The 24,058-nt window shown below is 35.3% G+C and overlaps 1 protein-coding gene across 1 annotated transcript in view; it reads left to right on the top strand.

Annotated features, from left to right (window-relative positions):
- The window catches only part of ncm (pre-mRNA-splicing factor nucampholin), a 178,289-nt gene that overhangs the window by 97,202 nt on the left and 57,029 nt on the right, over positions 1 to 24,058 (top strand). The window contains exons 9-11 of the mRNA XM_090387908.1: positions 5,104 to 5,206; positions 8,656 to 8,718; positions 20,112 to 20,195. Coding sequence (XP_090244034.1) covers positions 5,104 to 5,206; positions 8,656 to 8,718; positions 20,112 to 20,195 — 250 coding nt within the window. The remainder of the gene's footprint in view (positions 1 to 5,103; positions 5,207 to 8,655; positions 8,719 to 20,111; positions 20,196 to 24,058) is intronic.

Genomic DNA, 24,058 nt, shown 5'->3' with positions numbered 1-24,058 from the left:
TCCGCTATAATGGGCAGGGGCTCCCTCGTGTTGGAACCACATTGTGTGTTGCGTCGATGCAGAAATCTGTTCATCTCTCAAAAGTTGTGGCAATACTTGCTGCAGAAAGATCAAGTAGATAGGTCCGGTTAGACGACACGGTAACAGGTAAGGTCCGATGAGGTGATCTCCCATAATACCGGCCCATACATTGACCGAAAATCGAATCTGTGCTGCACGACGTCGTATTGCATGCGGGTTCTCGACCGCCCAGATATGGTCGTTATGCGTGTTGAAAATTCCTTCCCTTGTGAAGGATGCCTCATCGGAAAACAACACTTCAGCAGGAAAAAGGGGATTTGTAGCACATTTTCCAAGGTACCACTGTGCGAAAGCAAAACGAGGTGCATAATCCTCTGGTTGCTGTGTCTGGACACGCTGCCTGGAGTATTCCAGAATGTTCGGATGTCCATGCGTCGGAGATGTGAGGCGTGCATTGTAGCCCGTGGAAGAAACTTCGAACACTTACTTTAATCCATGTACCTTTTGCTTCTTTTCATGTATTATTAAAACGATTTCTCACTTACGGTCTCTTTTCTTTATGGTGCTTCTGTGTACAACACCGCTTCAGGAAAGCATTTCCGACCCCACATTGCTATATGATTTCGAGTTGTCAGGATGTACCCTACCCCTCTTAGAAGTTCTGAAATGTTTAACTGAAACACCCTGTATAAGAAAAACTAGTCTAAAATTTTGTCTATGTGTGTATTATATGTACCTTCATAATATGACTATGTACATACACAGTACATAGTGAAATGCAAGCATATGGCATCGAAATGAAAATAAGAAACAATTTAATATTAAATGTAATACTTATTAGAAATTTCAAACAAATCTTTCAAACCAGCGCCTTTGCTAGCTAAAAAACTTATCCCGCCAGTGCTATCACCAGTTTCCTAAAGTGTTGATAAAGGAATTTTGCCTTTTCATGAATTATTTTCCATTTTTTCTAATTTAACATCACGAGTTACAGAACAAATTTTTGAAGCAATTAGCACATTTTTACAGACACTACGGTGGATTTTTTTCTTCCGATTTTTTGATGGATCGTACCGTTGACTCATTGATTTTATGTTTTGCCACTTTCACCATTAGAAATTTTGTCTAATAACTCAATTTTATTCGCTAATGTCATCACCTTCTTTGATATTTTCACATTTCCCTCGTTATTCGTAGCCATATTTTTGTACGGGTTAGAAAGAACTTGTCCACAATAAAGTCACTTCCTTCCGTTAACACACTCGAAAAAGTCTGTTTTACACTGGAAAAGGTAGATTTATCACTTTTGTAAGCATATCAATTTATAAATTGATAAATTTATTCAATTTATAAGCATATAAATTAGAAGCAAACGACAAAACCTTCCATGACAAGTGCATAACATATACTGATTAGCGAGAAACATCCACGCCGCGATTTTGTCACTCCTCTCCCCACACCCACTGAGTGCTGTTTTGACCGGGAAAGATAATTTTAGCCACGCCCATGTTTTTTATGGAGGAAAATGTTCACGGCGCTTTAAAATTCACATTTTTTAGGTTCATATTTATTAAATCAGCGACCGCGAATACGTGAAACCGCGAATACAGATAACGCGAATAGCGGGGGTTTACTGTATACTAAAAATAAAACTTTATAGATAATGGAAGAATTGAAATAACAGCACCTTGAATCCACAACGGTGCTGTTATTCTGAAAGTCTACTGTATTAATTAAAATGTTGTTTCAAAGAATACTTTTTCTATTTCTGAGGTAAATTTTTAAAACAGTTAATCTACATGTTTAGTCTACATTCAGTAGGTTAAAATTATGAAAAATATAACTGCATTATTTACAAAAGTATGGTTCTCATTTACAATAAAGCAGTTGTCGCCTCCGTAGCCGAGTGGTCATGAGCGGGAGTGCAGTAGCACACGCTCTTTGAGTAGACCGGGGTTCAAGCCCCTGACTGCTGAATACGGTCGATCTGCCAACCCGCACTGGACCAGCGTGGCAGATTATGGTCCATTTCCCTCAGTATGAATTGTTGAGGAGGCTTCCATCCTGCAGTGGGTTGATAATGGCTGCACTTTACTTTACCTCTTGCATGCCAGTGGAAAATGAGTGAATATTGCTGGGCTGTTATTGGACAAAGGAAACTTAAACTTGCTTTTGTAATACAGTTTCCTGATTACATCTTCATTTGTCCAGTAACAGCCAGAGACACTTTTTAAATTATTAGGCCCACTTGACAAAATATCAGTACATCAGCACTTAGAAAAACTATCTATATTCAGGGCCCTATGGAATATCCTGTTTGAGAGAAGCCATTAAAAATTACCATAAGTGTCTGAATGATATACTTAAATCAGGTTACTCTGTTTTCTGTGGGATGAGGAGGTGAGTGTTGAATTTATAGCCATAATCAGCTGCTCTTTTGTGACTATTAAGCCAATTAACACTTCACGTTAAGTCAGCTCTGTTGGCAGAGCTAGTTCTGTGGTTGGTATGAGGTTTACCTGAAATTTGGTGATTAAATTTAGCCATAATTCTGGGAAAAATTATTGCGAGAAGTCCATATTCATTTGTTTTTAGAGGATTTTCACTTTGACGAGAGTTCTGTTGTCTTATGCTTTGATTGCCTGAGATTTTAGCTGGTTAAAATGAGCTGTTCTTAAATATGCAGTGCGAACACTGATGTTTTGTGGGGAAAGGTCTTTAGTAGGATGCATGTTTGTAGATCTGTTACTTTAACAAGACACTTATTTTAAGCCCTGGATTCCAGCAGCATCTAGTGTGTGTGTGTGTGTGTGTGTGTGTGTGTGTGTGTGTGTGTGTGTGTGTGTGTGTGTGTGTGTGTGTGTGTGTGTGTGTAGTGTGTGTGTAGAACTTCATTTGGCACATTATTTGGTTCTAATGAAGTCTCCACATAGAATCAAGTGTGCAAGAGCAAATACAAGGCCTAATAGGTTATTCTTTCTGGTTGATGCTTCATTAATCAATTTAAGGTCAACAAAATTAAAATGTGCAAGGAGATTAATTTTCAGTGAGGTAGTTGTGAGGCAGTGCAGATTAAATTATTAAAGATAGTTTATTGCCTTGGAGGGATGTCATCATCGTCCAATAATTCAGTCTTGTGACTAAATTATTCAGTTGCTTCTTCGTTGCTGTTTTTCTGTGATAAACTTGCAGCAGTATTTGGCACTTTTTTTAAAAAATTAGTTAAAATTGTTTGCTCAGAAGCACTCTGTTTTTCTCTGTAAATTTCTCCATAAGGAACTAAAGCTAATGATAAAGTTCTGCAAAAATTTATTTAAACTACTCTCCAAATTAGGATCCATATCCAGAGCTTCTTGGCTAAGCTGATTTGCAAGTCTTAAAAACTCAGCTAGTCTCTTCACGATCAAATTTTTGTGTGCATCTTCTTTGTTTTTATCATTTTGTCATTTGTGTTATCTTCTTCTTCACATTTCAAAAAAAATATCATCTACTGGTAATTGTTCTGTATGAAATTCAAGGACTTCTGTGATATCTGCTAGTTCCATTTCTTCAAATCCCTCTCCACTAATCATTTTGCCAATTCTCACAATCTCAACTACTTTCTGCATTTCGACCGTGGCTTCTTTAGTGCAGTTTTGTGGCTACAGCTTTTTCCATGCTGCATTCATTGTTCAGTTCTTAACTTCATCTCACATGAACTCAATGTTTTTTACAGCATCAAGAACATTATAATTCTGCCAATATTCTCGAATTGAAAGACTGCCTATTCCATCAGTAACTTCTACCAATTGTAAAAAAGATCTTCTTAGGTAATAAAGTTTAAGGGAAGCTATAACACCTTGGTCGATTGACTGAATCAACAAACTTGTATTTGCTGGAAGAAAGGTAACTTTCACATTTGGGTGCAGTTCAGACAAATGTGCAGGATGACTGGGTGCATTATCAAGAATGTTGTTGTTATTTGGTTTTTAGGAGCATTAGCAACTAAGACCATATTGCTCCAGGGATATGCGGTGGACATTCCCTGACCTTTCTGCATCCTCCGTATTTGGTGGTCACGGGCTCGAACCCTAGTCTAATCAAGAAATGTGTGGTACACACTGCTGCTCCTGCCCACCTGGCTATGGAGGCACCTTATTAAGAATAAGCAAGATTTTGAATGATATGTTCTTCTTCAAGCAGTATCTTTTTGTTTCGAAGCAAAAGCAATTTAAAACCAATCCTCTAAGATTTTAGCTGTCATCCTGCTTTTTTTGCTCGATTTCCAATGAACTGGTAAGGAGTTTTTTGATATTCCTTTAAAAGCACGAAGATTTTCTGACATATAAATTAGAAGCAGTTTACACTTAGTCACCCTCTGCATTGCCATGTAACAAAAGTGTTAACCAATCTTTTGCAGCTTTGAAACCTGGAGCAGTTTTCTCTTCTTTTGAAATGAATGTTCGGCTTGGCATATGCTTCCAAAATATGCAGTCTCATCAGCATTAAACACATGATTTGCTAGATAACCCTCAGTCACAATAACATCCTTTAAAGTTTTTGGATAACAAAGAAGCAGCTTCTGTATCTGCACTGGCTGCTTTGCCCATTAATTTCAGATTGTGAAGACTTTGAAGTTTTTTAAAATTTTCAAACCAACCCCTACTGGCCTGAAAGACATCTGCATTGGTTGGACCAGCTTATATCTGGCCTAAAATGATTTTCGGAGCTGTTCCAAATTGCATTAAAATTGAACCAGTAAAAAAAAAATTCAGCGGTTATTATTTTTTTGCTCATCCTGAAATTTCGTGAAATTTTATTTAGAATGATTTATTGAGCCTTTCCAAAAAATTGGGCCAACAGAAACTTTGCAGTTATTATTTCTTTTTGTCATATGTATCACATATGCTTCTGTATATTGTAACTGATGCATTGGATATTATGTTTGCAGTGATTTGAGGAATGAATGGGCAGTATGGTAGATGCATAGAAACAAAATGTTCTCAGTTCATGCATAAAAGTTGCTTTTTTCTCTTTTTTTTTTTTTTTTTGTCTTAAATCATTAATTACTATGCTAATAATTTTCTAATGTTTCTCCTCCAGGATCATCCAGCAGTTATTCCTGAATTAGACTTGATAGAAGAGACTGACCAGTTTACTCATTTAATTGCTTTAGAAGATGCTGTTAATAGTGATGATATCCTGAGTGAGTATTACTTGTAACATCTATTCAAAATATGATTGTGAACCATATTCTTTTTTATTAGCAGTTCGTAATTACATTATGAACTGCTAATATAAACTGCTAACATAACATTAATGGTAACATAATGTAATTATGAATTACTAGTTTCTGCGACATAGGTGACAGAATGCTTTCTATAACCTATGTAACAGAAAACATTCTATCAGAAATTTTTCAAGACTCATTTGGTTGGATGCAGGTTATTCTTTTTTAAAATATATGAACCAAACTTTTGTTTAGTTCATATAGTTTATAACTTTGAAAAATGCAATTTAGTCAAGATTCTACTTCACGAAATTTTGTTGTCTTTGACTAAATTTAATGTGATTGTGGTAAACTTTTTTTTGGCATTTAGCTTGATATAGTAGTAGTAATAGTAATGGAGACATGTGATGCAAGAAAGTAAGTGTATGAGCTTATGTAGCATCAGCCAAAAAAAAACAATTTCACACATCCATTTCCTCTAAAAGTTTGTCCAGTTCCTCCTTGAATTTATTTAAGCTATCAACTCCCACGACAGATGGAAGTTTGTTCCAGCAATTAACCACCCGCTGGTTAAATGCAAATTTCCACACATCTTTTCTACAATTGTCTTTCCTAAATTTGAATTTATGCCCTCTCAAGTTCGTAATCTGAGCAAGCACAAGAATCCCATTAGAATTCAGCATGCTCAACTCATTCAAGGCCTTATACACCTCAATCAGGTCACTTCGCAGGTACTTAGTCTCCAACCGCTGCAATTTGCAGAACTTAAGCCTTTCTTGGTAAGAGGACCCCTTCATTCCTCTCACCAGTCTTGTTGCTCTTCTCTGTACACACTCAAGCTACTCTACATCCTTCCTAAAATGAGGCCTCCAGACCTTGTACGCAGTACTCAAGACGTGGTCTGACCATTGCCTTATACAGAGGGATAATCACCTCCTTTTCCCTACTAGCAAAATTATTTTATATCGTTGACAATACCCCATGACCTGCTCTAGCAAGCCTGTCTGCATTGCTCAGAAAACTTCACATCTGACTGCACAATTATTCCCAGTTCTTTTTCATTTTCTACCACTCTAAGTGTAGAAACACACAGTTGGTACGTTTCTCTGGGGTTACTTCTACCCATATGCGGTACTTTGCATTTGTCAAGGTTAAAATTCAGTTGCCACTTCTTAGCCCATCTGCCGAAACTATCTAGATCCTGTTGCAGTAGCACACTGCCATTACTGTCATTAATAACTCTGCCTACCTTTGTATCATCTGCAAATTTCGACATTAAGCCTGATATACCTTCATCAATATCATTGATACATTTACAAAACAACAGTGGGCCCAACACCGAACCCTGTGGGACTCCACTAATAACATTAGTCCACGAAGAGCAGCATCCATTGATTACCACTCTCTGCCTTCTCCCACCCTTTTATTCATTGTAGCAACTTACCCTTAATGCCATTCTGCTCCAATTTATACAGTAGTCTTTCATGCGCAACGGTGTCAAAAGCTTTCCTGAAATCCAGGTATATGATATCAAAATTATTTTTTGCATCCAGTTTCTTTGTAACCACATTACAGTATCCAATAAAATTTGTTAGACAAGACTTTCCCTTAACAAACCCATGCTGTGTCTGAATTATTACTGCAGTTCTGTCTAGATAATCCTGCAATGCATCTTTAACCAGTGATTCAATTATTTTCCCCAAAACAGAAGTTAAACTAACTTCTCCAGTCTGTGGAGACTTCCCCTGAGGCAAAGGATGCTTTCATAATTATGTCTAAGGGTTTGCTTACTTCCTTCGCCACCTCCTTTAATATAACTGGATAGATCACATCCACCCCAGGTGCCTTTCTCATGTTTAATACAATTTCTCCTCCACTTTGCTCTCAGTTATTACAAAATCATTAAGTACCCTGTTACAGTTTAATAAACTTCTGGCATTTTCCTCCCTTGTTAACTCCTCATGTGTTAATATGATTGATAACAGATAAAAATTGCGAAGTACAGAGCTTAAGGGCACTTTATTAGTTGTGCATTCACAGATAAAAATCAGTCCTGTGCATGCTAGCATTGTGTAAAATCTCCATCTGTCTTCAGAGGATGCATTCATTTCATCATGAATGGTCATTTTTGTGTATCCAGGCTCAGCATGTGATTGGCAGTAATGTTTCTCCTGTATATTCAACTATTCTGGCTTGATAATGTTCCTCAGTTCCTGGATAGTGGATGAAAGTGGAACCATACACCTGGTTGTTCTTTTGATCATATTTTACAGCTGTGTTTTGGGTTGAGAATGAATATGTTTTCCTTATTGGATGTCATCCTCTCAAAGGACCTGCCAACTCTCATGATTTAGGCACGAGAGTTAGTGGGCCATGCTTGTTATATAAAGACCTTTTTTTTTTGATATCTCATGAAATGATCATGCCATCAATTTTTTTTTTTTTTTTTTTTTAAATCTTTTGGAGTAAATATAAATATATCACTATATTTATTCCCAGTAGCTTGGAATCATTTTGTTTCATTTTTCAAGAGTTATTATTTATATTTTGTGTATTTTGGGACATTGCAGGTGATCTTCAGTATCTTTCTGGAAGCATTCATAATTAATTAATGACTAACAGAAATCCACAAACAGAAAAATATTGGGTAATCTAATTACCATATTTTAATATAAAGTGTGTATTTTTACAGTGAAATTTAATTTTTAGTGTAGTATGGACTTTCAAAAAAAAAACTCCTGTTTTCCTCCTGTGTTTTTGAAACTGACTTTTGCAAAAAAAAAACTCCTATTTTTTTGCTTTTGTTAGCCAAAAAAAATCCCTTATGTTTCCTCCTGCTTACAAAAAAACTTCATGTCCAGCTTTTTCTTTTTGGAAAGTCAAAAGTTGGCAATTTACCAACTGGCAATTTGGCTCTTTTTTTTCTTTTTTTTTACTGCCCAAAAAATAATACAACCAACTTTTAGAACCATCTGCTTGTTCTTTATTATTGTTTTTCCTCAGAAACTGTGAAAACTTGGAATCAAATTGTCCCCAGTGCTGCAGATGCCATCAAAATATGATAATTGGACGTGTCTCGCCCCTCACTTCAGCCATATCCAATACCTTCAAATGTTCTTTATAAATTTATATTTATCTTAAAAATGGATTTTTGGTATTTCTTACCCTTAGATGGTGATTTGCAAAAATTACCCTTAGATGGTGATTTCCCCTCTTAAAGGATCTGCAATGAAATCTTGATACAAGAGAATTGTTAGCATTGAACTACATCCTGAGTTAATGATGAAGAAAATGTATTAACATATTTATTTATTTAGTTTTTAATTCTTTTTGGTAGTGGTTTGACATTTAATATAAAATGTTAACCTGTAAATAATAAAAGCGATGGAATATTTTGTTTTAATGATAATCATATTATTTTCCAGATGTCTTTAAGCATGATCCAGAATATGAAGAAACTGAAAACAAATACCTGTCTATAAAAGAAGGTAAAGAATATTTTTTAAGTTTCTTTTGTATATAGATTTATTAGTTGTTCACCTCCATTCCTTATGTGATGTATCTTTGTTATTTGTCATCATGCAAACTTGCATATTACTTCAAAAATATATTATGGGACTCAAAATGTTTAAAGCACATTAATTTTAAGTACCCAACTTATAAACTCCATTCCTATAAAATTAAATTAATCTGGAAAAATATTTGACAGATTTCAAGCCCATTTGGACTCCATTTTCAAATGTAGTATTCTGTGTGATAAGATAAGCTTACTAAGTACTGCGAGAACTGAAAAGTGTTCACAGTCACATTGTATTAAAAATTTTATCAATTGAACTCCACTGTATAAGGGAATTCTTTAAAGGGTTTGTTAAAAAAATAAAATATCAAACAATAGGAACAGCAGTAGAAAGACAAAAAACAAAAAAAGGACTATAGTCTATACCAGTGTTTCTCAACCTTTTTTGTTTCTGCGGCACACTTTTAAAGACGCTAAAATTTTGCGGAAAACTACACACTACAACCACTACTATATTCATATATTTACAAATGGGAAGTTATTTCTGTTGGGCATATTTAATAATCCACTTATTATTTGTATAGTATAGGTGAACACATCTAGTAGGAAGCAAAACATGACCACATTGATCACTGAAAGGCTATTTTTTTTTTTTTTTTTTTTGTTTGAATTAATTTTGGTTATACTCCAGATTATGGGTACCCCTCTGGAGGAAGTGGCTTCTTTTGCTTGAATCTTAGGGTGTTTATCCCCACCTTATACCGCTGTTTTAAAATCGGGCACTCGTTTTCCAATTTTAAAACAGCAGCAAAGTGGGGATAAATACCCTAAGACTAACCATAGTGGACTAGGCATGTCAATCATTTGTACATGTAATGATCAATCAGAAAAGGGTACCAGATTGTAAAGGCTAACCCACAATTTTAATATTGGCTGACCTTGCTACTATTTTAAAATTGAAAAGCGGTTCTCTATTTTAAAACAGCGGCAGGGAGGAGATAAACTGTCTAAATAAGACTAGCAAAAGAAGCCTTCCTCCAAAGGCATACTCATAATCTGGAGTATAACTTTCATTTTTATTATACAACTTGGATTTATTATTATTATTTTTTTTTTTTAATTGCATTTTCTGCGGCACACTAATGTGCTGCAGCAAACAGGTTGAGAAACACTGGTCTATATTGTTTGTGGCATATGTTTCCTTGTCACTTTATTATGATAAGTGAAGAGAGGAGGAAGCCTGTGATTTGTTTGCATTCATTTGACTCAATTGTTCAGTTGAGTCAAATGAATGCAAACATTCCCACATGCTTGCTGTATGATGTGTGCAAAATATTTCAATAACAGTCTTTGTCTGGAAGTACATTCTTCTGCTCACTAGAAATGAAGAAAAGAAAGGGAAGGGTTTCATAAACTTCAAACAAGATCTGATCATTGGTGCACATCTTTATAGATGCTACAGTACAAAAGTTAGTTGCTTTTGTTTGGTGTTCCAAAATGGCTGTTATTAATATTAAAATGACAGAACAGTGCAAGTCAGTAAAGCATATGTATCATTTGCCTTTAAAAAAATTAATAATGAGAAGAAATATACAAGAGGTATTTCAAAAGATTCCGATCTGTCATAGAAAGAATGAAGCAATCTGGAAATTAATCAAATTTTATCCAACATATTCATCTCCAAGAGCCACACAGTTGATGAAACATTCCCACCTCTTTTCTAGACCCCTTGGCACCTCCATGGGAAGAAGCAGCAGTGCATAGCACACGCTCTTTGATTAGACCAGGGTTTGAGCCTGTCACCACCAAATACAGAGGATGCGGAAAGGTCAGGGAATGACCACCGCATTTCCCGGAGCAATATGGCCTTAGTTGCTAATGCTCCTAAAAACCAAATAACAAACAAACAAACAAACACCTCCGTAGCCAGGTGGGTAAGAGCAGCAGTGTGTAGCACACGCTCCTTGATTAGACCGGGGTTCAAGCCCGTGACCACCAAATACGGAGGATGCGGAAAGGTCAGGGAATGACCACCGCATATCCCTGGAGCAATATGACCTTAGTTGCTAATGCTCCTAAAAACCAAATAACAAACAACAACCAATTCTAGACCCCTTTATGTACACTGCTCAATGAAATTAACAGAGCACATTGAAAAAATGATGTAACTCATACAGTTTGTGATGAAGCCAACCAAAATTTAGTATGATGGTATACCATAGAATAACGATCAAAATGAGGAGACAGAAACTTCAGACAGATATAAGGGACATTTATAGGGGTTTTATAAGAATTACCAAAAAAAGGTCACATTACAGAAGTTGATACAAGATGCTCGAAAATATGGTCATGATATCAGTATGCTGTTGGTGGGGATCATAAGGCATTGGGCCTGTTTAGCCATTGGAGGAGATCATATGCCATATGATCCTCTCCAATGGTTAAAAAGGCCTGACAATGCCAAATTGTGCTCAATATAAGAGTGTCTATAAGATTCAGCGGCAACAAATCCCATAGCTCATCAAGTGAACGAGCAGTTGGCTGTTGGCATGCAATGCGATACCCAAGGGCATCCCACACACGCATGTTTGAAAATTAAAAATCAACAGCGGTCCTAGCATAGAACCCTAAGTTACCCACTTGTACGTAGCACTGTTCCATTTGAGTGTTAACTATTTATAACAACCCTGTCTTCCATGAATTTTCTAAAATATTTTAAATAGGATTGTTTTGATTAGTGTTAGCCATAAAGTGCAAGGAAGCTAGAGACTTTTTATTTCACTAGCCAAAAAAAAATAAATAAATTAAAAATAAATAAATAAACCAAATAAAAATAAAAAAAACATGTAAAAAATGAATAATGAAAAATATATAAAAAAAATAAAGAAACAACCCATGTGTTTGTCTCCTCACATTAGCATTAGTAGAGGCATATACACATCAATCAGATTGCCTCACAGGTGCCTAGTATCCAGATGCTGCAATTTCCAGAACTTAAGCCTTTCTTCATAAGAAAGGCTTAAGTTCTGGAAATTGTTGTTAAGTTCTTTGTTCCCTTCACCAGTCTTGTTGCTCTTCTCTGTACTCGTTCTAGCAACTCTATATGCTTCCTAAAATGAGGCTTCCAGACCTGTATGCAGTATTCTAGGTGTGGCCTGACCATTGCCTTATACAAGAGGATAATCACCTCTTTATCCCTGCTCGCAAAATTCCTTTATATTATTGACAAGACCCGATAATCTACTCAGGCTGCCTGTCTGCACTGCTCAGAAAACTTCATATCTGACTGCACAATTAACCCCAGGTCTCTTTCATTCTTCACTACCCAGCTGGTGCATTTCTTTGAGTTTTCTTCTGCTCATATGCAGTACTTTGCATTTGTCAATGTTAAACTTCAGTTTCCACCTCTCAGCCCATCTGCCCAACTTTTTCAGACTTTTTCCAACTTTTTAATAATCATTACTGTTATTAACAACCATCAACCTTTGTATTGTCTGCAAACTTTGACATTAAGCTTGATATACCTTCCTCAATATCAGTACAAAACAACAATGGGCCAACACCGAACCCTGGGGCATACCACTAATAACGTGGCGCCTCCGTAGCCAGGTGGGCAGGAGCAGCAGTGCGTAGCACACGCTTCTTGATTAGACCGGGGTTCGAGCCCGTGACCACCAAATACGGAGGATGCGTAAAGGTCGGGAAATGACCACCGCATATCTCGGAGCAATATGGCCTTAGTTGCTAATGCTCCTAAAAACCAAACAACAAACAAACTAATAACGTTAGTCCACGAAGAGCAGTATCCATTGATTACTATTTTCTGTCTTCTGCCACTCAGCCATCCTTTTTTCCATTGTAGGAACTTTCCTGTAATGCCATACTGCTCCAATTTGTACAGCAGTCTTCCATGTGCAACAGTATCAAAAGCTTTCCTGAAATCCAAGTTATGTGATATCAAAATAATTTTTGCATCCAGTTCCTTTGTGACCATGTTATAGTATCCAATCAAATTGATCAGACAAGACTTCCCCTTAATAAACCCATACTGTGTCTGAATCATTACTGCTGTCTTGTCTAGATGATCCTGCAATGCTTCTTTAACCAGTGACTCTATTATTTTCCGTGGAACAGAAGTCAAACTAACAGGTCTCTAATTACTCGTGTCACCATTTGATCCACATTTGTGAATTGGAGATGCATTTACTTATCTCCAATCCGTGAGGACTTCCCATGAGTCCAAGGATGCTCTCATAATTATTGCTAAGGATTTGCATACTTCCTTTGCCACCTCCTTTAATATAACTGGATAGATCTCATCCACACCAGGTGCCTTTCTTATGTTTAACTTCAACAATTTCTCCTCCACTTTGCTCTCAGTTATTACAAAATCATTTAACTCCCTGTTAAAGTTTGATAAACATCTGGCCCTCTCCTCCTTGAATAACTCCTCGTATGAATGTAGATGCAAAATACTCATTTAGCTTGGCAGCTATTCGAGAATGATCATATACAATCAAACCATTGATATCAAGTGGACCAATCTGATTCATCCCCTTCCTTTTAGAGTTTATATAAGTAAAGAAGTCTTTGCTGTTTTTCTTTGTATCCATTGCCAAATATTTCTCATAATCTGCCTTCGCTCCTTAGTGACTTGATTGCAGATTAGTTTATATATACCATAGGCCTCTGTGTTGCACATAGTTAACTATTCAGCTGACCTTTGAATTTCAGCTGTCAGTCTGAACCAATTGGAGGTAACTTATTTCAGTAATTAACAATCCACTGTAATAAGAAGATTATATAGATAGCATTCAGGAAATGGGGGTGGGGGAGTCAAAACAAATGCTGTTCTGACTGCATAACATTTGGGAGAAAGCATTAGAAGCCATAGGATAAATAGGCCAGCGCATTATAGATCTGTTCTTAATTGTCTTAAACAAAAAAGAAGTATTTTCCCACCATACAAAGGAGGGATTTGGTTATGAGTGAATGGATTTTCCTTGAGTGGGTAGAGAAAATGTTTATACAGCTCAAAAAGAGGATTTGGTTACAGTCTTCAGATTATAATATCCTTGTAAACTGAAACTTGATGCATCTACCAGACTCATTATTTGAAGTAATACTATTATAAGAGAACTGTTCATCAGGGCAATAAATAAAATACCAGATGAAACAACTTCAGGACCAACTAAGTTTCCTTTTTTATATTGAAAGTCTGTAGTATCCTGTATACCTTTAACAAAAGGTATAGCTGCCATCCATTTGGCATAACACGTACCTAGTAAAAGAATAAAAGTCTAAGACCTAAGGATTTTAGATATCTGTCAGCTGTTCACTTGAAAAAGTCTCTCCAAAAGTTTTGTGAGACAGTAATATATATGATAAGAGATGATAAGGCAGCAATATGTGTAATAAAAGATGTGTGATATATAATAAGTCATAAAAGATCTACCCAATTAAGAAGCAATAGGGCCAGATGACTTTCCTCTCTTTGCAATTAAAATCTGTTCATTTCATATCACTGTTTTCTTCTGGTAAAAAGGAATCCAAAGAAGAAAAAATTAGTCAAGAAACACTTGTCATGATGAACCGAAGATGAGAAATGAAGAGCAAGATAAACACTGACAAGGAGAAAATTGAGTATACTGAGTTATGAAAAGCCATTAGAAAGAGACTCAGAGAGGACATAAGAAGATTTAACAAAATAAAAATAGAACAAGCATTAAGGGAAAACAAAGGATTTAAATCAGCAGCCATGAGCAGTAATACAGGAAAACAAATGATACTGAAACTGAAAAATAGTGATGGTGTACTTATAAATAGCAGAGAAGGCATAATTCGAATAGCAGAAGACTACTATAGAGAATTATACAAGGAGTGAGGAAATTGGGGAAGATGGATCGCAAATTAGTAACACATACGACACCCCCGATATCCTTCCTGATGAGGTAGAACATGCATTGAAGAAAATGAGAATTGAAAGCCCCGGGGGAAGATGAAGTTACTGTAGAGTTGATAAAATTGGGAGGAAGAGACATGACACAAAAACTGGCAAGACTCTTCACAAAATGCATTAGAAAAGGTGTGATGCCTAAGGGCTATACTAGACAAGCACTTGAAGCACGAGGGTAAGCTGGTGTCATGAATGCCTCCAAAACAGCAAACTACATGTAGCGCTCCTAATGTCAGATCGTTTCAAACTAGATGGGGGTGCTTCTAACATTTCATTGGTTATCACCAGCGACTCACTTTTTCCGTTCCCAGTTTCAAGTTGAATGCATTTATGTATAGTGTTGATTACCAGTAGAAAGAGAAAACGATGATGGTGGCACCATCCAGAAAATTCAAATAGGTTAAAAACAGGACAGTTTTATATTATGTTTGAAACACACAGAAGCCTCCCGAGAAGGTTTTTTTTTTTTATTTTACAGAATGTGGATAGAGTTTTGATGAACTTCTAATGTTATTGTGGAAAAAGTGCAAAATTTGATACTGTGTTGTGGAAATCAATACATCAATATTGATGTTTGCATCTATGCTTTATGTGCTGTACCAACAGGCCAACTCCCACTAATTGAAATATTTCTGAAATGTTGTTTTCTTTGTTTGTAAAATTATTTTATTTCTACCCAGCTATTCTTCTTCGGAGATTAAGGTATTTCTAAGACTGAGTGTCTTACAGGATTACTTTTGGTAACATAAACGGTAACTTTCTGTTACCCTTTATGAATATTTGATTTTACGGCACGGGACTTCTCAGAATAAAACACGTCTCGTTACTGTCTTCCCACCACTTGGTGCCTCCGTAGCCAGGTGGGCAGGAGCAGCAGTGCGTAGCACACGCTTCTTGATTAGATTGGGGTTCGAGCCCGTCACCACCAAATACGGAGGATGTAGAAAGGTCATGGAATGACCACCGCATATCCCCGGAGGAGCAATATGGCCTTAGTTGCTAATGCTCCTAAAAACCAAATAACAAATAACAACAACCCACCACTTGACATTATTTTCAGATGGAATATTAACGAGTACTTTCCAAGTTTCCATCCTTTTGAAGCAGAAAACATTCTCCACTACCCACAGTGTAACAGAGTACTTTACGTGTAATAAAGGATTAGTGTTGTTTGATTTTACGAATGTTCATGAGAAGACACCAGTTTTTGAAGTTTGTAACGCAGCTAGCAATAGAAATATTTTCTTGAAATTTTGTTAGAAGATCAAATTTACAAACAGAAAACGTGCTGTATCGATATTATTTCCTAAAAACAATTACAATAAAGTAAACTTTTTTTTTTTTTTTTTTATCAAATGCGTATTGCAGTGTTATCAGTTTTACACCAGTTTTTCCCCTTTCCGGTGTGCCATCAAATGGATGAATTTCCTCGATTTTGTGTTAGTAAATGCAATGCACATTGAAGATACAAAGGACGATCTTTTCGTTTTTCAAAAACAATCCGTTGCAATTCTTTCAGTCATGTTTTTTATGCCAAGAAACAGTTGCGTGCATTATTTTTTATTATTATTATATATATTGTTTTCCTGTATCAGGCTGACACTGATCTGTACTTTGTGGCTTACTGCATGCTTTGCATTGCTTTCACAATGCTTTTCAAAAACACCCAAGTTATATTTGAAACGAAAGGTTTTCAAAATTCGTTTTAGAAGAAGACAAAGACCTCACGTTATTCTCATTTGTTAACGCCGACATTAGCTGTACTGTTGCAATGGATGTTCTTCAGCAGTTTTCCCATTACTGTTTTGATCTTATTTAATAATAATAAGATTCTTTATAGACTTAAATTATCTACATTCTTAATTCCATACACAGATAAACCAAAATCTACCAATAAATTGTCTCTGCAAGTGAACAAACTTGTATTTCATTAACTAATGAAACAGTACTAAAATGGAAGTAATATTTATAATGAATATAAGGTCTTTCTGATTCTTCTCATCATTACATAGTTCGTCCAGTTCGGAAACATTTCTTTTTCAATTTCAATACAACACTTTACCTTTATTTCTTTACTGGAGTAGTCTTTTAATGGCGTGTTGTACAAGGGAGGCCTCCTTTCCACCTCACAAATAAACTCCTCTGTGTCAAACATCGTCTTCCCAAAAGTATAATAAACAAACAAATTAAGGCCAACCACCCCATGCACGGAGAGAATGTCTCCTCAGGCTATGCAAACGCCAAGGCATATGTGCTTGTAACATGTCCGAAGGCGTTGGCAGGATTTTAGGCCAGCTTACGTCGTCCTACACGGCATTCAAAGTGCTCATCTAGTTTTCATGCCTTTACCCTCTCCTTCCTGTAAAACTGGGCATTGGAAGGTGTCGCCGATGCCGTGCTTCGAGTGCTCGTCTAGTATAGCCCTAAGTAGTGGAATAATGCAATCATGGTTTTGCTGCATAAGAAAGGAGATAAATCAGAAATTGGAAATTATAGACCAATTAGCTTGTTATCCCTCATCTGCAAGTTGTTCACAAGGGTCATTACTAACAGTTTAGAAAGAATACTTGATGAGAATCAACCGAAAGAGCAAGCTGGCTTTAGGACAGGATCCTCAACTATGGATCACCTTCATGTAATGTCACAGCTAATGGAGAAATCAAATGAATGTAAAACACCATTATGCCTGGCATTTGTGGATTATGAAAAGGCATTTGACTCCATACACCATAAGGTAATGTTTCGGGCACTGGAAAGACAAGGCACAGATACCCCATATATTATGATTTTGAAGAAAATATATGACAACGCTACCTCCTTTATTAGACTAGACAAAGACAGTAGCAAATTTAAAATTGAGAAAGAAGTTCAACAAGGAAACACAATATCTCTGAAGTTGACTGCTGCCCTTGAGGAAGCTTTCAGAAGATTAGACTGGTTACAGAAAGGAGTCATTGTGAATGGAGAGTACCTAAACCATTTACGGTTTGCAGATGACATTGTGGTCATAAGCCATGATCCCAAAGAATTAGAGGAAAATCTTAATCAGTTATGCAGAGTAATGATGAACAAGTATGCCACAGAAAGGGATATAATGATTAAAGGAGCAGTAATTGAAAAGGTGGAGTTATATACTTATCTGGGACAAGTCATTAGCTGTAATAATGGTAAATAGCTGGAAGTCAAGAGAAGAATAAATTTTGGATGGATAGCATTCAGCAAATATAGTCACATACTGAGGAGCAATATCCCAATTTGTCTGTAACGTAAAATAATGAACCAATGTATACTCCTCACCATGACATGGAAGAGAAGCTGAGAACTACACAGTGAAGATTGGAACGAATTATATTGGGAATCAGACTGTTAGATAAGAAGAGAAACACATGGATTAGGCAGCAAACTCAAGTAAAGGACATTCTTATCAAAACTAAAGAACTAAAATGGTCTTGGGCAGGACACATAGCTTGAAGACATGATGACAGATGGACTAAGAAAATAACAGAATGGTACCCAAGAGCAGCTAGAAGAAAACCTGGAAGACAACAACGGAGATGGACAGATGAAATTCATGAGTTTGTGGATAGTAAACGGATGGCCATTGCACAAAACAGAAGGAATTGGAAAGTTGCTGAAGAGGCCTTCATCCTGCAGTGGATTGAAAATGGCTGACGATGATGATGTTTTCTTCTACACATCGGGCGCCTCCGTAGCCAGGTGGGCAGGAGCAGCAGTGCGTAGCACACGCTTCTTGATTAGACCGGGGTTCGAGCCCGTGACCACCAAATACGGAGAATGCAGAAAGGTCAGGGAATGACCACTGCATATCTCCGGAGCAATATGGCCTTAGTTGCTAATGCTCCTAAAAACCAAATAACAATTCTACACATCTCTCAGAACTACTTGGAATTGGCAAACTTATGAGATAAAACTATCCATACAAATTTAAGCTTCCAAAATTGTCACAAAATATTTCCACCTGTTTTCTGAGAACAACTCGTTTAAAAAAAAAAAAATTGCACAAAGTCAGGTGAATAAAAGGAATGTTGCAAGACAGTTTCAGAATGTTTGGAAATGTATTCAGAAATTATTGTTGCACAATGGGCTGGAACATTGTTATGAAATAATTTTCAATTTTTCCTTGCACACATCAGGTTGCCTTTTAATTGCTTGTCTCAAGTGCTTAATTATTTCAAAATACACATTATTGTTAATAGTATGACCTATATAGTAATATGTTTGACTTGTTTTTAAAATTTTTTTTGTGCACTCATTTATGCATGTTGCCTTTAATAAGTTCATCCATTGTGCATTTAACAACTTGACTCCCATTGGATGGAATTCATTAAATTTTATGTTTAGCTCTTTTAGAAATATTCGAAAAGCCATTGCAAATTCTATTAAAAAAGGACAAATAGAATTCTGGCAATTATTATTAATTTTTTTTTGTTCGTGCATATCAAATAGGCTACCTGTAGATTGTAGCTGAAGCAGCAGATGTTCTGTTTGTTGCTGTGCACTGATTAGGAATGAGTGTGTATGGGGGATGCACAGAAAAGAAATATTCCTGCCCTTGCAATTAAAATCTGTTCAATTCATATCACGGTTTTCTGAAGTATATTGTAGCTGAAGCCCCAGATGTTCTGTTTGTTGCTGTGCACGGTGGATGCATAGAAAAGAAATGTTCTCGGTATTCGAGAACATTAATATGCAGATGCACAGAAAAGAAATATTCCTGCCCTTGAGATCACTGCTTTTTTTAGGAGCTTTTCTTTTTTTTTTTTTTTTTTCTTATCAATTTACATGAATAATTACTGTCTGCTTATTATATTAATTATAGGAGAAATGTGTTATATTTCAGTTGTTTTGAAAATCCATGAAGAAATAAGCACATTATAAAAATGTTGACTACATGCTACGATCTGAGGTGCATGTTGTTTTATTGTTTATTTTATTAAATCAACAACAGATCCATGAAATATTGCATTTTCAATTTTTATTAAAAATCCCAGAAGAAATAAATAAAGTATACAAAACATTGAATGAATATTATGTTTGTGAGGCATGTTCAGTGAAGTGAAAACCAATTACCTTTATATATTATTAGCTATTTAATAATCAGTTTGTAACAGGATAATTAGTTATTTACTTTTCGCTTCTGTTAATTTCAGAAAAAGAAAAAATTTAAGTAATTTAAGAAAAAAATTCAGTGTGCCTGAAGTGTAATGTAAAATGTAGTGCAGTGTATAAACAAGTTAGGTAATACACACGGTGCATTACCTAACTTGTTTTTATTTTTTATTTTTTCTGCTCTTGCTTATATATTTATATTTGAAAGAAAGCAAAAACTTTTTATTTGATGCTGTGATTATTTTGATGTCACAATCATTTTATATTCTGTATTATAGACATTTTAGGCGAAACTAGTGATTCTGAAGAAGAAAGTTCAGGAAGTGATGATGAGGATGAGGAAGAAAATGAAAATGAAGATGGTAAGTTAATTTTAATACTTACAGTGTAAATTTCAAAGATTCAGATACCATTAGAAAATTTTAATAGAGTTTGAAACTATATGCTTTAACCCTTTCAGCTATAGGGCCCTCACTGAATTTTCTTTAGCAGTGAGCTCTGTGAATTGAGTTTTTTTTTTTTTTTTTTTTTTGTGGAATTCTAAAACTCTGTAAAAATGAAATTTTTTTACATAAATGCTTTAAAATATATGTTCTTATTTTGACTTTGTTGTCTTAGAGTAAAATTATTATCAAAAATCAAACCAGAATTTAAAAAAAAATTCGTAAAAAACAGTAAATAAAACTTGTCTTTGCTTTTTTTATGTAGCTATTTGTATTGTATCTGTTTTTTTATGTATCTATTTGTGTGTTACTTTATTTTGGTTTTTATCAAATTCTGAATTCAACAGAAATTCATCGTATTCCATATTTGCAAGCCCAAATCAGATAACTGAGATTAACAGGTTCAATCTTCTTATCCAATTTTCTAAGTTATTTTCATGCTACCATCTATTATAAATTGTAATGGCATCTCTTATCTTTCCTAGTTGGAAACACAGATAAGAGATGCCAGCACATATTAGAAAAATTTCAAGACAATTCATGCATTAAAGGAACATATCGTTAGAAGCAACCCTCAAAACATATATCTGTTACATACTTGCTGGAGTCCACACACGAAAAACACAGATCTACTTATGTATTGCTGAAAAGGTTAAAGTAATGCCTTTTATTATTTTATATAAAAATGATTCAGTATAATTATACAAACTGAAGTACAGTCATATTTGTTCTTCCTGTTATTGCATGTGAAGTTTTGATTTTTTTCTCCAAAAGTTTAATCCTGTGTTAATCAGCAGTACATAGTCAGTGTGGTTAAATCTCACTGTATACAGTTATTGAGTTTCCCACTACAGAAAATGTTTAATTTATCTTTATTTTTGTGAATAAAAGCCATGTATGGTGATGATTGCGTAGATATGCTTACTATTTGTCATTGGACTATGTATTGAAGAAACAATTACAAGATAAACTGCATGGTTAAAAACCAACAATATCAGCTGACTGGACTTATCAGCAATATGCTGAACAGAATAACTAGAGAAACCCAGTGTATATATTAGCAAACAGTTGTGTGGCAATCTGTTTTGCAAAAAATGCAAAAATAAAAATCTTAATTGCACATAAGTCATACTTGTAAGCAGTAAACTAAAGGTTTAAGAAAAAAGAACACACTTTTACACTCCGTTATAGGATTTTAGATTTAGTTTATTGATGGCAGTTAGCTAGGTGTATATTAGGGTGGTTTCATATATACCAACATTTGTTAATTATCCTTATCTTTTGGCCTTGTGACAGGATTTTGTAGAGAAACCATCCATAAATGCCACCATAAAAATTGTGGTTTAGTTAAGAGACAATTTGTAAGTTGAGAGGTTATATCATTTATTTACACCTAGCTAACTGCTATCAATAAATCTCAAACAATCATATAGTATAGTGTAGAAGTATGATCTTAATTCTTTAAGAATTTGTAATGACTTTCTCTCTCTCTCACTTACTCACTCAGTATATTAAACTGAAGGTTTATTTTCATATATTGCTATCCTAAGTAGTGGAATAGTCTACACAGTATTTGTATATGTAACAGACAAAACAAATCCAGCCACATTCCAAAACTTGTCTGTATGTTAGTTTTCTGCCACTTCAGTGAACTCCCACTCTTTGATTTTACAAACTTCCACAATCTCATTAAGCATTGCCTTTTGAAAGTAAAATGTAAGAATACATAAAAGCTTAATATTTTAAGCTTTTATGTATTCTTACCTATTTTACTTATCCATCAGTGGGCAGGTGGGCGGGCCCACCTGCCTGCCCACTGTTGAGAAGCCAACAAGCTTTGAAACAGTGCTGTCTGTGTGGTGGAATCCACCAAGAATAAGTAACATTAGTCTTCTCTACTGGCGAAGCTTTGGTTATTTGAGGTAATGCAATATCCCAGCAACTCGTTGTGAAGGCATTCACAATATGAGATGTAACAAAAACGATGCTGTTTCACCTATTTTGGTGATTTACTATGAACTAAAATGATGCTTTGCACTAACTTGTTCATCTAGTATAGAATCACTATATAAAGTATATTTTTGGTGAAATATGTACTATACTGTCATGATTAAATTGTAAATTACCGACAGTGTCTCGTGTCAAGGTGATATATGTTTATAATAGCTTAATTTATTGCTTGGAAAAGAAAACTGTTATCTATTTTTTCTGAAGTCACCTTGTTTCCAGTGATAAATAAGCAGCTTTTGATAATTTTTTTTGTAGCTGTATAAAGTGCAAAGAGTTGGTTAATGACAGTGCAGTTTAACCTGTAGAAGTGGGGAGGAAGGGAAGTGTTACTTCTGTGATTGTTTGACATTTAACATGATTACCACACAACCACAACTGGATAGAGAAGTAATTTTGCTTTGTTTTAATGTCATTTTCAACTTTGCTCCACCTCCCATACTGGGCGACTAAATTTTGGCTGTATGATTATTATTATTATTATTATTATCATTATCATCAGCCATATGGTGCAAGGAAGCGAAGCCCGAGGCTTATGCTGCACCAGCCAAAAAAAAATTCCCGAGTTACCCTGAGAGAGAGAGAGAGAGTCAGAAATAAAGGATTCACCAAGAAAGAGAAGAATGGTGATATCCAGCTCAGGACCCTAGGTGTGCCAATCCCATGCTCACCAGATATGAGCCCCTGGGGTTGATGCATGTGTTTACAGTTGTTTGTGTTTGCATGTTGTGTGTTGGAAAAACACCAATAATTCATAGGGAAAAAAGATCAATTAACTATATCTCCAGGTGAAGAAGCCTGAAGAATTCCTCCAGTCTAAGATGGGAATCACACCCAGACCTCTCCAAATGAGTGGCAGGCAGTGATAAATCATGCCAGCTAAGCTAAGCTGCCATGGAGGACAACAAGGATTGTTTGTTTATATTTAAATTATACAATAATAGCCATCCTCTATACAATTCCAAAGTAGTTGTGCCAGCCTGCAGTGCTGAGTGATTTGTTCTAAGCAAAAACATTGTGTACTTCTATAATTCATAAGTAATAAAGCTTCTCAAATGCAATCTATCTCTACTGTATATTGCAAATAATGATATTATTATTATTTAAAAAAAAATTTTTTCTCATCTTTATTGTTAAAATAAGTTTTGAATATTGTTGTTAGGACATATATCTTACATAAATCTTATTGTATCTTTGGAAATGATGGAGCACATCCTCTTTTTAGTCCTTTATATCTTTGGGAAAATGGCTCCCAATTTATAAACCACTTTTCATTCTATGAACCAATTTTCAGGAAACATAGTGTTTGGGAATTAGCAGGTTACTGACTTAATAAATATTTAAATTAGTAGCAGGAAATCATTTTTCTTATAATGATGAATGATAAAATGGCACTTGCTGTACTTTCAATTTTTCCCATAGAAACAACAATTTAATATGAGATTACATGCTGGTGAAGGATTTAATATTAAAAATTTATAGGTATAAAAACTGCATGCTTTTAAGTACATACATTAAATACATTTTAGAATTGTTTATGCAATTGTATAAGCAAGGTATAGTTGCATTCTGCTTGCAAATTTTAACAATCCACTATGTGTTATCACTCTCTCTATACTTATTATACAATGATCCAGTGCTGTTCCTCTTAAAAAATTTAACTTGAACATTGACATTATCAGTAATTTTCAAGGATGCAAAGCCATTTAGTCCATTTAGCACTAGAGCACATCAGGATGTCTACTGATTAGGGTAACATTTCTTTGCATAAAGAA

This window comes from Mastigoproctus giganteus, chromosome 13 (assembly GCF_048544385.1).
Source record: "Mastigoproctus giganteus isolate SK-2022 chromosome 13, ASM4854438v1, whole genome shotgun sequence".
NCBI classification, from domain to species: domain Eukaryota; kingdom Metazoa; phylum Arthropoda; class Arachnida; order Uropygi; family Thelyphonidae; genus Mastigoproctus; species Mastigoproctus giganteus.
The sequence above is the reverse complement of the archived record's forward strand: the minus strand, read 5'-3'. Positions and strand labels throughout refer to the sequence as shown.